Consider the following 15,982-nt stretch of genomic DNA (forward strand, 5'->3'; position numbering starts at 1 on the left):
TAAAAATATCAAATTGGGTAAGGAAAGACTTGGACTTTAGCACCCCTGCAATAATAATTTTTGAAAATATATAGTGAGCAGGTTGAAAACTGTCTTCATAGTCTTTTTGGACTCAGAAATTTCTCCCACAACAAAACAATAAATAAAACAAAAGTATTAAATCAAAACTTTTTGCTCAGATCAATACACAGGCAAGTAGGGAATGAAAGGATTTATTTTGTAGTCTTTAGATACTTGAAGTTTCAACCACCGTGCTATGGAAAAGAATGCTGTGCACAAAGAGTCATACCATCCACCAATTAATTTTTCATGTTTTTCAATTCTATCACCGACAAATGACTGACATCTCAGAACAGTTTCTGTGTGTGCTAAAACTTGCTTGTAACAAAAACATCCTTCCAGTTCCAGAGATGTAGCAATTTTGCTGCTTTACTTGGAAATGAAAAATAGAAAGTACTGAATTTGATTTGGAAAATTAATTTTAAGCTACATCAGCACCACAGCAGCAGAGCATTTAATGGCATAATCAATCACACATATCAACAGTTTGGGCAGTCTCTTCTTTCAGCAACAAGAATATTTCACTGATCCTGCTTCAAGTCTTTTCCCACAAGCATTGAAGTGACCGGGTGCATGGAGGGTCTATGCTCCAGAAATGTCTTGACAGCCAGATCTCGACTCTTGTCAAAACTGTAAAGGTCCCTGTAAAAGAAGGAGGAGGGAGGGGAAGTATCATCACAAAAATCTAGAAAAATAGTACAACAGGGATTTCCTCAAGGTTTTACTTTTCCCTTGAAAGCCTCGCCTTCAGGTGCATACTGGGACTAAGCTTTCTTCTATGAAAAAGAGTCAGCAAGTGGAAAGCACCTCAGAAGATAAGCTTGGTCACAGTATACAGAGAATTCTCTATTATATTACTTAAATGCGTACCATAAATGCATTTCTATTATACATTGCATTATACTAGAAATGCCACAGCATGAGCTCCTACCACTTGGAGATTACTTTTACCTGAACAAGGGTCGAGTAAACTTCATCCTGCCCTGATCTGTTGCCATTTTTAGAGCCAGAGGAATAGCTTCTTCCCACTTGGACCTGATACAGAGACGCAGCCATCTGGGGGGGCAAAGAAAAAATCTGCACTTTTCATTTGTGGTGGTTGGTTATATTTCAAGTCTGTTCCCATAAACACTCTGGGCTCTGCTCTGTCATCACGGTAGTGAGATTCCAGCTAAGTTCAACATAAAATTTTTAGTGTTTAACTAGCACATTAGAAAGGCGAACTTTTCCGTAAAACAGGAAAAAATTGCAGCCGAGTCCCTCCAAAATGGTCTGATTATTTTCAGAAGCTACGTAATTTTTTATATTACAATAGTGTCGAGTTGCATCACGCATAATTAGAGCTGGATTATACAGCCCTTGTCATATTTGGCCAACTGATTAAAAAAACCCTGAAAAACAAACCAGAAAAAAATCCAAACAAAATGTCACAAGCTGCTTGTTTTGTTTAAAAAAAGAGAAGAAATTCATCTTGTTACAGGAAGTTGGAACTATACTGTATGTTTAAAATACTTGTTTTTTTAAACAAGAAACAAAGAACCTCCCCAGTTAAGGCAGAACACTTTAAATGTACCCAAGTAGGTAAAAGTAGCAAAATATCCAATACTTCAAGCTACCTATTGAGATTACTTATGTCCCAATTGGGTACCTTTTTCCAAGAACTGACATGTAAACACAATATTGTAAATACAAAACAGAAGAAATTAGAATGGCAAAAGAATCAATTTAGCCAGAAGTACTTACTGCTTGTTTAGAAATTTCCCCTTTGATATTTACTTTTTTTAATGATACAAAGTCTTTATAATAGTAAGCAATAAAACGTGACAAAAAAAATTTCAAGTTGCGTTGAAAAACACACTGGCACATCAGCAGAAAAACTGTCCTGAAGACCAGGTGCTGACTATATATTGGAAAGATTGTTCACAGAGAGGCTCACCATTGTTTTATTCAATACCACCCCCAAAATAAGTTACTGGGTTGTCAGGTTCCTTTGCTAGTGTGACAGATTAAAATAAAGCACAGCTAATCCACTGTCCACTTTGAATTCTTCTACCAGACCGTATTTGCCGAGTTCATAGTAACAGAACACCACTCTGGTAAGCACATTCATACATGAACTTAAAAAAAAGCCACAACAGCAACAAAACCAAATCGAAACCCTGCACCAGCTCTGTACAAAGGATGTCTCAGACCATTTATGAAGCAGGACACTTTGTTTCATGAAAGCATTTAATATTAGAAAAGTGCCCACACTAGAACTAACCTGAATCTTATTTCAGAATTGTGTATAGCATTGAAGTCATAGACTTCCTGCATGCGTTTGACATGTGACAATGGAAGAGGTGCCTGAAAAAGAAATTGCACAGTCAGAATAAGCCAGAGGAACACTTCAAGCCAACTACTTCAAAAACAAACAGGGTAATCAAGAAGACTGATGCTACAAAGAAACTGAAATCAAACAAGTATTTGTTCCTTCCACCTTTCCACAGTATTAGGGAACAGGCAAGGAATAAATGTCAGCTAATTCCCACATCCAGTACTATTGAAACATTCCAAACAAAGTATTTCTATTCCATTTGATTTCTAGCTTATTTGCTATAACACCAAATACAGACAAATTCAAGCATCTCATAGTTTTCTTTTTACCTTTCAATCCAAAATACTCTATATGTTGCTTGTTAACTGAAGAGCCAGACATAAATCAGGGAGGCAAGGCTGAAGGTTTTAATAACCATGTATGCTGAGAGCAGATTAATTTAGCAAAACTTAGACGAACAACTTAATTCCAAAGCACAGTAGGGCTTCTGTGTCTGCTTTTGTGACACCAGAATCAAGTCACCCCAGGTGCACATTTACCTCCAGAAGCAACAGTGCCAGGAACTCAATTAACTGATGAGATGACATTTCCTTCAGGTCTGCTGAGCTGAATGACCCCAAGTCACTTTCTTTTGCCTAAAAGAGAATGATTTTTTAATTTTTAATAGGTATTTAAAAAGTACAGTAAGGTGCAATTTTCTGTTTTGACATCTGCACTTACTGTTGAGCCATTTCACATAAAGAAGATACTGATTTGTATCTGTGCAGGATGTTACAATAAGGGGAAGGGAGGGGCTTAAGCTGCTGACTGATGTTTGTGTTCTTCACTTATTTTCTCTCCACTGATCTTTTTATCTCCACTGTCTTTCTGTTAGTTAAGTGAAAAATCAAATACTTTTTTTTATAAAATGTAACACTAAGAAGAAGAAAGTTAAAAGATAGCATACAAGTACAGTGAAAAGCCACAGAGTTAACAAAAGGAGGGTATGCTGAATTCTCTATTAGTTGTATGTTTTTAACAGTTAAAATTAGGAGAATATTATGTGGTATTAGTTACTTATTATTACTTATGTATTTCAGTTTTTGAGGCGAAATGCATAATTCCACTATAACGTAGTAGAACTACTGCTGATACAATATAATCAGTGATGCAGAGATACCCTGGCATTTGTTTTTAAATTAAGTCATACTACCAGGGTCTCAAAAAGAATATTTTCAGTTCAGTTACTACATATGTTTAACTAGAAGCTGGTTATGTGCCTTGTTAAAATATGTACCATACTTCACCAACATAAGTCATAGCTAATTCACAAACTTTGAAGAAAGTCTAGTCTACAAAATACAAAATCCCTGGAAGCCAAACTATCACCACAAACACATACTCTCTCTCAGCAAACAATAGATTTCAAAAAGAAGGGCTCACTTTGTACGACAAAGCTTTACAAGATACAGACACCTCAGCATTCTTTAACTACTCACTTCAATCCATCTTTGGCTCAAGGCAACGCAAGCATTTGCTAGTGTCATATCATACCTGTCAAATATTAAAAACAAAGGATCATACTTTGGAAACACAAAAAGCTCCTGTAATATTTTTTACAAGAATGATTAGAAATTTTCCTCAAGTGGCTCCGCATTTGTTCACTGCATGCCCTGACTCAATACTGTAATGCAATTTACAAAAGATACCACAAAATATATTTCAGTTTTAGTAAGAAGCACTTTGTGCACAGATTACACTATCTCTTCATCGCACAGACTCCTAAAATAATTAATACTTCTCAGCATATATGCTCATGCATATATTACAGTTTAAAGCTGAAAAGAGAATACTGTTGTAACAAAGTGCCAGAAAAAAACAATCTTTCCTGGCAACTTTCAAAGCAAAATGAATTTCCACCAGAATAAAAAACTGATAATGTTAACTGACATTTTTTTCTCCTATATAGTAGTGGGGCATTTTCTAATAACATGTTTGTAAGAAGACTTTCACCCTGTTCACAAACTGTTTCATGACTGTTTGGAAAAATCACATGTAATCTGAAGAAGGAAAAGATGAACTTTAGAAGAATGCAGCTTACGTAGGTTTCACTGGTGGCATTCCTGGAGCATGAAACCATGAGTTCCAATCAACTTTATCAAGAATATCTACCTACAAAGCAACACAAAATCTTATTAAATTTTAAATGTGATTACGGGTTTTGTTGTTGTTCTTTTCTGTTTGGTTGGTTTTTTGTTTGGTTGCAATTGTTTTTTGAGAAAAGCATACCCTATGAAATCTAGTTTCAACCCTTTTTTTTCCTTTGTTAACACTGCTCCCTGGAGAATCCCATATAGATTACTTCAAAACAAAATATTCCCTTCTATGGAAAGAAAAAAAAAGGCATCATAATGCAAACCTATTTTTACAAGATTCCAGATCACATCGTACTAAGATCTTGAAATAAAGAAAGATAAAGACTGGTCTTTAAAGACGATAAATCATGAGCCATACCATAATTTACATAATTAAAAGGTTTCAAGCAACTAGTTTTAAATACTACTCAACCTTATCCTTGAAGTAGGAGTACAAGAACTTCTTCCAGTCCTCCGTTACTATGCTTTTATAAGCAAACTGCTGAACGTAAGCCTTCAAGAAGCCCATGAAGACATCTAACGGTTAAAAAACAAATTGTTTCAGTATTTGAAATTAAGATGGAAAACAATAATATATAAGGTCTGAGTAACACTTACCTGGTCCTCCAAGAAGTTGTTCAAGGTAAAAAAGCAAAGCAAAGCCTTTCTCATATGGAACAGATGAAAAGGCAACATCAGGATCTACATCCAGATCAAGGACAAGGTTTGTTACAGGATTTTTATCTCCAAGAGTATTTATCTGTGTCAAAAAACACAAGAAAAGATATTCATCTAGGAAAACTAGCACTCTTCCAAATCACTACTAATTCTCTCCATGAAGTATAAACCATCCAAAACTAAGACAAAGCATTCTCTCTCATTCTTTTTCCTGAAGTTCAGAATATGCACAAAACATAGTTTACTAAAATTTTTCTCATTTATCAGTGCCTGATTGCGTAATGAACAGAAAGATGTTAGGATCAATCACCTTGTGCTCCAGCTGTCACAACCATGAGCACCTATTAAACCATCTATATGTATCCCTTTATTAATACACTATTTAACCATCTTATTTAAATGGTTGATATGAGGAAAAAATATGAGGAGAAAATATTCATAGTAAACCAGGTAATCACCAAACAAAATGAGAGGGCTGGAAATACCACAGACTGAAAATCTGAAACCTAAGGTTTGACTATGCTATCTAAACACAAAACTAAACAACCCTTTTAGACAGTAAGAGATTTGGAATATGCTCAACTTCAATGCAGTATACGGGGAAAAAAAAATCAGTTACTTGCATGAGGCATTGGAAATTTGGAAGGTCACGCAAGCAGACGATTTTGACAAGCATTCAGTTGCCTGACAGTACGGCAACCAGTTAACACTGCAACTTAGCCATACCCAGAATAAGGAGGAGAGTCTGTAAAGATGTTAATTCTTACAGAACAGCTTAAAACAGTTTAAAAAGCTTTATCTCATCTGTATATTGAGCTTGGGAAGCAATCACACATCTTGGAATCAAAGTTGTTTATCGTCTAATAAGAAAGTATTAGGAAAGCTGACTCAATGAATTTTATTTGTGGGAAACACATGATAACAGTTGTTTTAATTTAGATATAGGCTTAAGCATAAAGTTATGATAACTTTAAAAATATTTACCGTATTCTGCAGTTCTCTCCAACCTCCTAGGGCTTGAAAGTGCCTGAACTGCTCGCCAAACAACCGACCACCGATCCTACGTTCCAAGTATACAGTATGACCCTCATTCAGCCTGGAAATACACTGATAAAGTCAGCACCAGTAGGATGGCAAAATGAATTTGGGCAGTCTCTTTACCGAGACTGAACATCATACCTACCAAAAATGCTGCCATGTTTTGTTGGTTACCAAGTTTCCTGTCCAGCTATGAGAGATTTCATGAGCAATAACCTAAAACACAGAAAACAAATCTACCATTTAGATTCCTCTGGAAAAGGAACATCAAATCCCAATAGAAAGAATAAAATCCTGATGGGATCTTCTCTACTACATTACATTCCCAAAGCCAGCCACCATTCACAGTTTTGTAGACCTATCCACATAAATTTTAAGTAGAGGACTAACTCCCCTAACAAACCTTCTACAGAAGTAATTTTTAATGCCCAGCCTGCAAGTCACAGAGCCACACTGATCAACAAAAATCCTCTGGTAGCTTGGTGTGGGTAACTTGTTTATGAAATCACATTTCAGAATACAGAATACCAAGTGATGGACTAGTATTACTCTCCAACCTAAACAACTTCTGCAGTGCTGTGATTTTCCAAAATATCAAACTGGAAGTCACTCCTCAAAGGCTAATGATGCACAATACATTAAAAAGTCCAATGGCAAATATTTCAGTATTCTTGGTATAAGACAATCTTTTTTTTTTTGCTTTTGCAGTACCTCAGTCTAGTAGAAAGACATATGAAATAAAATGATACTCAGAGCACTCAACTTTAAAAAAAAAAAATTGCTCAAATTGTACTCATTATTTGCACTTTAAAGAAAATTGTACATAATATGAGTTCTAGTTCATAGACACACATATAGAGGAAGAAGTTCCCTACAAACAATTTCAATGAGGCCAATTCAGTTGTGGTTTTTAAACATATCTATACACAGGTATTGTGGTTTAACAGGACAGGAAAAGAGCTACAGAGCAGCTAACCTCAGTCAACTCCCTATGCATACAGGCACCATCTGTCCATTATGTGAAATACATACATCTCCAGTTTTCTGGAATTTACTTAGAACAAAAGACATGAAACTATTTCGGACTTACATTTGACAGAGAGCGATCACCTGCCTAACAAAAAGAAAAGACAAGTTAGTTGTCAGTTCAAGTAAGCCTCACTTAAGGCAGTTTCTTGTATGATCATTAACTCCAAAGGAGGTAGGAATAGGTCTGTCTAAGAAAATTAATCCAATTTGTACATTAATATCCATCACTTGATGGATAAAAGTCAACTTATCCTTAGGGCTTGCTTATCGCTGTTATACTTACCAATAGTGTTGGAGTTACAAAAGTAAGACAAGGATTCTCCATACCACCATAAGGAAAAGAAGGTGGTAAGACTAACAAGTCATACTGTCCCCATACATAAGGTCCTGCTAAATCTTCTGCTGTTTTCAGCATTGCTTCAGCCTGAAACAAGAATCCACATTAGTTTCTAAGATGATTTCTGACTACAAACACTGAACAAATAACAAGCAATTATTATTATTATCTTTCATACTCTGTCACCATGGTGAGGCCCACATGCAAAATGAGTACAAGACTGTATCAATATGCACTTTCAGTAATAATTTTGTGCTGCAAATATTTTTGGGAGTGGGAGGTAGAGAAACAAGAGCTACAGATGAAGAAAATGGTTAACCCCAGTCTGCCCCTTTTCCAATACTACGTGAAATAGTTTACAAAACTTTTGTTGTTGCTGTTGTTGATTACCTACCTCAGAAAATTCATAGGCTGATTTATCCACTAGCTCCTTTTCAGCCCACACCAGTGTCCTTGGGCCAATCTTTCTGTTGAAAGTAAACACCAATAAGACACTAGGACCAGAAATTATTCTATGGGAAACTAATACAGTAACTGATGTTGCAGAAGAAACTTATTAGTCTTAGTTTTTTCTCTCCACTGCTGAAGTAAAACCTTAGCAAACAAAACAAACAACATGTGTCCACTGTTCAGCACAAAAGAATAGGAAAACCACTTACAGATTTTTAAATGCTGTAAAGCCCTAATATAAATGCATTATTATGCCCTAGATTAACACAACCCTGGCCAGATAAGAAATGAAGCTGAAGCTGTACTTATCTGCCTTTTGTACATGGCAAGGCTTATCTGTTGCCTGAGAAAGAAGATCTATTTCCTGTGCTAAATTGTAAACCCCTGAGAGCTTTTTCAGTTCCAAACACTTCGGGCAATTTCTCTAACTTACAGCAAAAGTAAAAGGATTATGCAAGAGCAAATCAAGATACCTGCAGTCTGATACAAACAGGCTAACCAAACCTTTAAGACCTTTTAAAACCAGAAGAAAGACTGAGAAACAAATTTTTTAAAAAGTTAACTCTGAAGATTTATTATGGTTATTAATATTTGTACTGTGCAGATTCACTCACCTGCTTTCTAAAGCTCCAACCACTAAAGCAAACAAGTAGCAAGGTATGGGAACCTATTGAAGAACATGGGGAAAAAAAAGAAATCTTATTTGCGATGTGATTTATCAAGACCGCTGATTCAGAGAAAAACAAAGATATGTAAATAAAGAAATTTTCCTCTACAGTTTCCTAACTTAAAGGCAGAGATTGTTTTTTTAAAGGCACTCCCCTAATTTTTTACTCCCCAAATGATATTCTGTAGGATGTACTTGCTTCAAAGAGGCTTCATGCAAAAGCCACAAAGCTGTAAGTATCGTCTCTGTTTGAAAAAACATGAATACAAAAATGCTGCTGGTTTGGTATCTGTTCAAAAGAAAGTCAGTTTCCCATTTTCATTCCCATTCAATTAAATTTTATGGAAGGAGAAGGTAAGAGACATTGTTTGGATAATAGGCAGTTTTATCACACAGAAAGGTGCAGGAAGACCTTTAATGAAATAAACAAGAATATTTAAGGATATAAAGAATTCTGGAAAAATCAAAATTTATGTGTTTGATTTCCATGTTTGTAATTAAGATAAACTCTGAGTATTTGTTATTTTTATGAAAAAACTCCAAACTGGAGTATCTTTAGAGAAATGTTTTCTCCAAGTGCTCTGGAAAGAAAAGGGGATAATACAGTCATCCCTGTAAGAGTTCCACTTTATCTGATTAACACTGTTAAACAAGTAATACTTTACACCATAATTAGTTAGAGACAACATTACAGAAAATTTTTTTCCACCGTTATCCCTAAACCATTTAAATATAATTTATTAAAATACCTGTATCATCATGTGTGTTTTAATTTTACCTATTAACCCACAGAACATATTCTTGAAAGGAACAAAGTCCACTGATTTATGTAACAGACAAATTATTAAAAAATTGCCAATATATCCCTATATTTTTATGTCCAATTTGCTATTCTGACATTTTGAAATTCAAATGTCAATGGCTCTTGGGTTGTAAACTCATTTTTACAGAGGCTGGTCTCCACTACACTTCTTACCAGCCTGCCCACGCAAGAGCGAAAAAAAATAGTTTTAGGTAAGCTCAGCCCACATACATATCCAAGAGCTTGATGCATTTGCCTCTTTCATCTCAGGAAACACGCTTGTCTTTTTCCATTTATATATTTTGTGCTTAATGCAATTTTTTGTTAAAAGAAAAACGTCTTGTCTAGAAAATAATCGTTTTCTATATTAGGAAGTGTCATACAATTTCAATCAGACTAAATGTTATTCCGTGTACAGGTTCACCAAACTTAACAACCTATTTCTAGATAACACAGAGCTCTGGATAACACACAACATAGAAGCCTTAAGTACTAGACTGTGAGTGGCAAATGTTTTGTCTCCACAGAGAAGGCAAAACATTGCATATTAATGAGCTCTCAGATGAGGTAACTATTTTTCCCTCTCTGCCCTCTTGCCTCCCTTGGGTTTCATTTGGTTGCTCTGTGAAACCTAAGAGCTGTTGCCGTTCAGAGTACGTTCCCCTCCTCTCCTCTAATCACACAATTCCATCCCTCCTTGCAATCATTAAGTCTCTCAGCAGCCCAGATCTTCTATAAAAACAATTTATATTTCCAACTTAGGTTAATTTTATCTGCTTGTTCAGCAAAATGAACTAGGATCACCAAGAGATCCCATAAACATCAGAACTGTAACCCAAAAACCTGTGAGAACAAAAATGTCAGAAGAGTAAATTGAGACTGCCTCTTTATGAGCAGTGGAATCATTAAAATAGCTGCACCACTTAATAGCATTTCATCCAGAGAACATTAATATTTAATTCCCTGAAGATACTTTCCATAGAAGTCAAAGTTTTCACATTAAAAAAAAAAAAAATAATTCAAGATCTCTACTGTCAGAATTTGCCTAACTTTAAGCTAAAAATTGATTCCAACGCTGAGCTTCACTGCCAAGATCTTCGTGAGCTTAACATTTGCAGCATATGTTTTCCAAAACTTGCTCCCGTGTTATTTGCATCTGCATTATTTTCCAAGAATCAGCGCAGACATAAGGGGTTTTGACAAGACTAGCTTTGAGCACACCAAATATTTTCAAAACTCAAATCTGGCTTTTCTGGGAATGCCAAAAAAGACCAGTAAACACTGCCAGCACTTACTGGTTGTCTTCTCAGAACAAGATCTGAGGTATCTGAAATACGAGATATTATGGATCTCCAGATCCATAATACCTCCTATTTCTAGAATAGCAAAGACCCACCATGAGTAGTCACATGATTTCTGATGACATCAATACCATCTCTGAAGTGACTGTGAACTGCATGAGTCAGGAATAAGACCTTGGGCATCCATGTACTCTCCTGGAGCACTTACATTCTGACTGAAACGGTATATCTTTCGACTGCTGTCCTCTGGGTCAGGCATCTCTCCATCACGATTAGCGCTCATGAGAGCCACCAGCTCTTTCGGAACGGATATCTGAAAGGTTACCCAACTATAAGCAGTGCAGGTGGTACACAGGGTTACATAACAGACTAGAAGCAGTGCTAACAAAGTGATAACAAAGAGTAGCCCAGACAGTTCTGTTGGTAAGTCACCTCCGCCAAGTAAAATGTAAGGCACGTGAAAAATTTTGTCTTGAAGACTGGCAATATTTAATTAAGCTGAAGGATTACCTCCACCAGAAGTTAAAAGTCTCACTTCCTTCAGACAACAGAATTATAATGTCATATTGCACATTTTGCTTTTTGATTCCTTAAAACAATCAAACTATCGAACTGCAAAGATCCCCTAACTATGTAGCAGAATATATTACTTAAAGGACTACATAAGAGTAATTTCAAGTATTTTTATGCTACAGCACTCTTTGTCATCTTACTGTCCATTCTTCTTAATTTTAGGACTTGTTTCTTTCTTCCTACTGCACTTCTTTCTTTTGGAAATAGATATGTGTGAATGAAAAGAGTTTATATATATATCAGAAAACAGAAAAGCTAGAGAAGTACTACAGGGAAGATACACAGTTCTTGGCTCTTACATTAAGCTAAAAGTCAACATTCTCTGTTTTTATTTTAGGCCACATGCTGACAGCTACAAAAAAATCCCCAATATAAATTCACCCATTGTTGCAGTTGTCTTTAGTTAAGACATACATTGACTTGGGTTCATCTACCTCTGCATAGTAGGTTAGTTTCACGGCAGGTGTGTCCTGGCATGGAAAGATGGCTCTGCAGTGGATAGCCTAGAGAGGGAGAAAAGAAAAAAGTTATGAAAACATAACAGTCTTTCTAATGTAGAGGACTATAAATAAATCAATTAATGTTACTGTGGAAATCAATCCAGCTCCTCCAGAGAATTCATTCTCTCCAAAGCAATACTCCTATCATTTATAGCTGACAGCAGTTTTCATAGTTAAGGCTTTTGTAAAAGAAATAATGGTAGGTAAGACAGATCAGTAGCCACATATATTGATTACAAAATACTGTATGTTCTTCATCAGTATACTGGAGAGGATAAAGCACTTACAGAATTATTAAACTGCAAACATATAATAAAAATCTCATCAGTATCCTGGCATTAAGTGTTTCCCTTTAGGACCTTTGACATGCACAATTAGAAGTTATGGGCTACTGTACTTTCCCTTAGCAGACTTCCTCCCCAGCTCTGTAGAAACCAGAGGAAAATTATAGTGGCATGCAAACAAGCTTAAAAAAGAAAACAAAACTCAACCTGACACTGGCTGAAGAGAAATGGATGTTTCTTTCCAGAAGTTTGCTCTGGAGTAAACCACTGGAGAGCTGAAGACTTTGGAGAGCTTTCAAAAGAGATTTCAACAATTGCTTCTTGTCCCCTGTGTAATAAAGAACATAGAGTGTTTTGACACAAATCCTGATCACACTGAAATACCTCTACAAAGACTTCTGGAAAATAGGTCTGTGGCACTGTCTCAAATGCATTAAAATAAGAACACGTAGCATACTAAGAAACACTTTCTCTTTCAATTATGATAGTAAAAATTAGACAGTTTATTTCAATTTTATGTCAAAACACTTCTATTATTGTTTTTACTAACCATAAATTTTTTCTTTCCTCTCTTCAAGGAGAACAAGGACTTTTTCTTTAAACTATTTGGACCAGCTACATATATACAGTTCTGTCACAACTATCTAACATTACACATATACATATAAAAAACCCACTACAATGCTCAAACAAAAAAGTGCAAAACCCTATGTAAGAAAATACAAAATTAACACAATGTGTACTCTGTAAATAAAAAAAATTTAGATTTTGCTACTGATGTTAATGTTCTGTAAGTATGATCCTTAAGCAGAAAAAAAAACAACCCGAAAAATTTCAGTAATGACTGAAAATCCCTACTAACAGTAGGGTTAACAAGAAAAATAAAAAATGTTCAAATTTTATTCAGGGTTTCAGAATTGGTGTAAAGTAAAAACTAAGTTCTGTGAAAGACAGGTATCACCTTGCTAATAAGAGAACACATGCAAACCTGACACATTCATATTCACTCATACATTTATTTATTAAGACCACGTCTTAACCACCACTGACACCAAAAGCATGCAGAATTTCTTCTATTCTCAGAAAGTTCCAGGTTATACGTGAAACCTTCTGGAATAAACAATCCAACCATAAACCAGAACAAACTGCAGCTAATCAGAGGAGTTGGACATTAGATAAGCTGACCAAGTACACATATCTGGTTTATAACCAGCATTCCAAAGTACATATTCAAAAAGAAAAGAGAAAATACTTCATATTACCATAAAGACACATTGCTTTCTGAACAGTCAGACTGTCAGTTGCAACTACTACCCTTTCCTATCGCCGTTGTATTGATACTTACATGGGGGACTATATCTCATACAAAATTATAAATTCTTACAGTCACAACTCATAACTCTAACTCCCCTTTTCTTCTTACAAGGAAATTTAGCACTAACAAGAAAAAAAAAGGCATCTGAAAGTCAAACAAAAGAAACAGCCCTACATTTTTGTGTGGACTGTTTGTTCAAGTACGTAATTTGTACAGTTTCATATTAGATCATAAGTGTTTCCCAGAAGGGACAGCTATTGTACAACATTCCTTTCTCTTTCACATTTTGTGTGTTTCTAAATTGCATTAATTCAAAGTATAACATGAACAAAAAAATTAGAGACCAGACAAGAGTTTTTAGAGGTAGTAACTAGTTCTGAAACACAAACAGTAAGAAGCAACTTAGTATGTACCTTAATTCAAACAAGGAAACTTCCCCATACAATCACAGCTTTGGCACCATAGAGGGGTAAGATACCATGGAGTCACAATACGTAAAGCAAACCACCAAAAAAGCATCTTGTAATTTGGCAACAACCTTTAAATTCATGGAATTTAAGAGGTAGACTTATGGTTAGTTCATTCTCCAACATGCTGCAAAAACTCAAGTCCAGTTTTCAGGGACTTAGTGTAGTCAACACAATAAAACTTTTATTATTTGAAAATATGCTTCTATCTAATCATAGTGGTAACCCGAAGTTCTACAGAAATGCAGAGTCAGCCCTTGTGTAAAAGAATGGCAAACTCTGTAACTCTGGGCTGTAACTCTGTAGGTACTACACTGTAGCAACTCTGAAAAGACAGAATTCAAGTAGTTGAAGCCGAATTACTGATGAGAAGCACTGGAAAAATTTTGATACATTACACATTATTTTGCTACTCAGTTTAGCAAGTAATTTCGTACATGATGTATGACCTGGGAGTAGGTAAAAAGACTCCCAAAGTTTTGGCTAATGAAAGCCAAATATCAAATTAATCTACAAGATCATAGCAAATGAATGCAACACCCTAATTTAAGTGCCTCTGCAAGCTTTACACAACAACCCTATAGGCTTATATAGTGCATTTTGGAAACCACCTAAAGGAACAGACAAAGGTGTATACCTTCTTAGTTCCTTAGGAAACGTGATTTCCAGGGGGGTCCCCTTGAAACTGTGCTTTTCCCCAAAAGCAAATTGTGCATCCTGTCCATTTACGGTCACTTTAAATACCTGTACATCTCTTGTATCCAAAACCTGCAATGAAGAAAACAATATGTACCTGTTAGATAGAGTATTAATAAATGCCATATTTATGAAATCTTGATCACAAGTCTCTCTGAAGGAAAAAGTATTTACTACGTAAAACCAGAAAAACTGCCTAACTGGGAACCAGCATTTTAAGAGAGCAGCACGGAACTGGGAAAACTGGAAGAGAAAGAGGAAAAAATCCAACTTCTGATCATGGAAGCAGAGACAGGAGTTTGCTAAGTGAACTATGAAGGTAGCGGGCTTCACAGTACTGCAATCAAGTGCAAAACGATATAAAAGCCCCTGCCAAGGCTTCCATCCTGGAACAAGACACTGTGAATCCAGGCTTTCACTCAACAGAAGATGAATTAAATAGTGCAGCAGTCCCATTTGTAGCTCGAGGGAAGTGTTACTTTTAATTGCTTACAAGATTGGGGTTTTTTCTTAAAAACTAAGTGCCGACCGCATAAGAATTTTATGGAGTCAGCATGAGAAAAAGCCCATAAACCCCAAACTTCACATATAAAGAGGAGCTAAAGAGGCTGATACGTTTATTTGCATAGATAACCGAGAAAGAAGCTGGCATAACGAAACACACAGATGAAAAAGCCCTAAGTGTAGTTTTCCAGTGATTTATTCCCATCTTTTCGGCAACACCCTCTTCGCCGTTTCAACGGGAAAAGACACATTTCTGCCCTTCCTTTGCCCACCGCGCCGGCTCCGGGGGGACAGGCGGGAACCGGGGGCTGCGGGGCGCTGTCAGCCGCCGAGCGGGGGGGTCCGGGGAGGGCCAAGCGGTGGGAGGGAAGGAAGGCGAGCAGGAAGGACCGGGAGACGCCGGCCGTGGGAGGGGAAGGACGCGGGAGACAGGTGAGGGAAGGCGGTGTCGGCGCGGGCTCCGCGGGGGTCTCTCCTCTCCCCTCACCCTCAGCCCCCCCCGCCGTTACCAGGCAGCGCAGCGCCTCGCGCTCGGCGCGCGCGGTGAGAGCGGCCGTGCCCCGCAGCGCCCGCGCGCCGAAGTCGGCGCGGCAGCGCAGGTGGAGGTGCCGCGTGAGGCAGCACGCGGGCGACGAGAACGAGCTCGGGTCCGCCATCGCTCGCGCGCCGTCTGCCAGCCCCGCGCGCCCGCCCGCAGAGCCGCGCCCGCCCCGCCCGCCGCGGGGAGGGAGCGGGGCCGGCCCGCGCGCCGGCCCCTGGGAGCTGTAGTGCCGCCCTCCGCCCGCCGGGGGGGGCACCGCGCCGGGAACTACAGCTACCGGCGTGCAACGCGGAGGGGCGGGGTGGGCTC

The 15,982-nt window shown here is 37.4% G+C and overlaps 1 protein-coding gene across 1 annotated transcript; it reads right to left on the reverse strand.

The window, feature by feature from the left end:
- Positions 1-196: 196 nt before the first annotated feature.
- LTA4H (leukotriene A4 hydrolase) lies at positions 197-15,812 on the reverse strand. Its single transcript, XM_027887444.1, has 19 exons — positions 15,642-15,812; positions 14,570-14,700; positions 12,358-12,478; positions 11,801-11,869; positions 11,002-11,106; positions 8,638-8,690; positions 7,968-8,040; positions 7,520-7,660; positions 7,298-7,321; positions 6,353-6,423; positions 6,154-6,265; positions 5,110-5,251; positions 4,925-5,028; positions 4,458-4,528; positions 3,856-3,910; positions 2,917-3,012; positions 2,324-2,406; positions 1,012-1,116; positions 197-702 (listed from the first exon to the last, which is right to left on the reverse strand). Exons 1-19 carry the CDS (start codon positions 15,786-15,788, stop codon positions 582-584), a joined length of 1,824 nt encoding a protein of 607 aa, XP_027743245.1. The 5' UTR covers positions 15,789-15,812; the 3' UTR covers positions 197-581.
- Positions 15,813-15,982: the final 170 nt, after the last annotated feature.

Source organism: Empidonax traillii, unplaced genomic scaffold (assembly GCF_003031625.1).
Source record: "Empidonax traillii isolate 1590-97213 ecotype Southwest subspecies unplaced genomic scaffold, ASM303162v1 scaffold210:size766637, whole genome shotgun sequence".
In the NCBI taxonomy this organism is placed as follows: domain Eukaryota; kingdom Metazoa; phylum Chordata; class Aves; order Passeriformes; family Tyrannidae; genus Empidonax; species Empidonax traillii.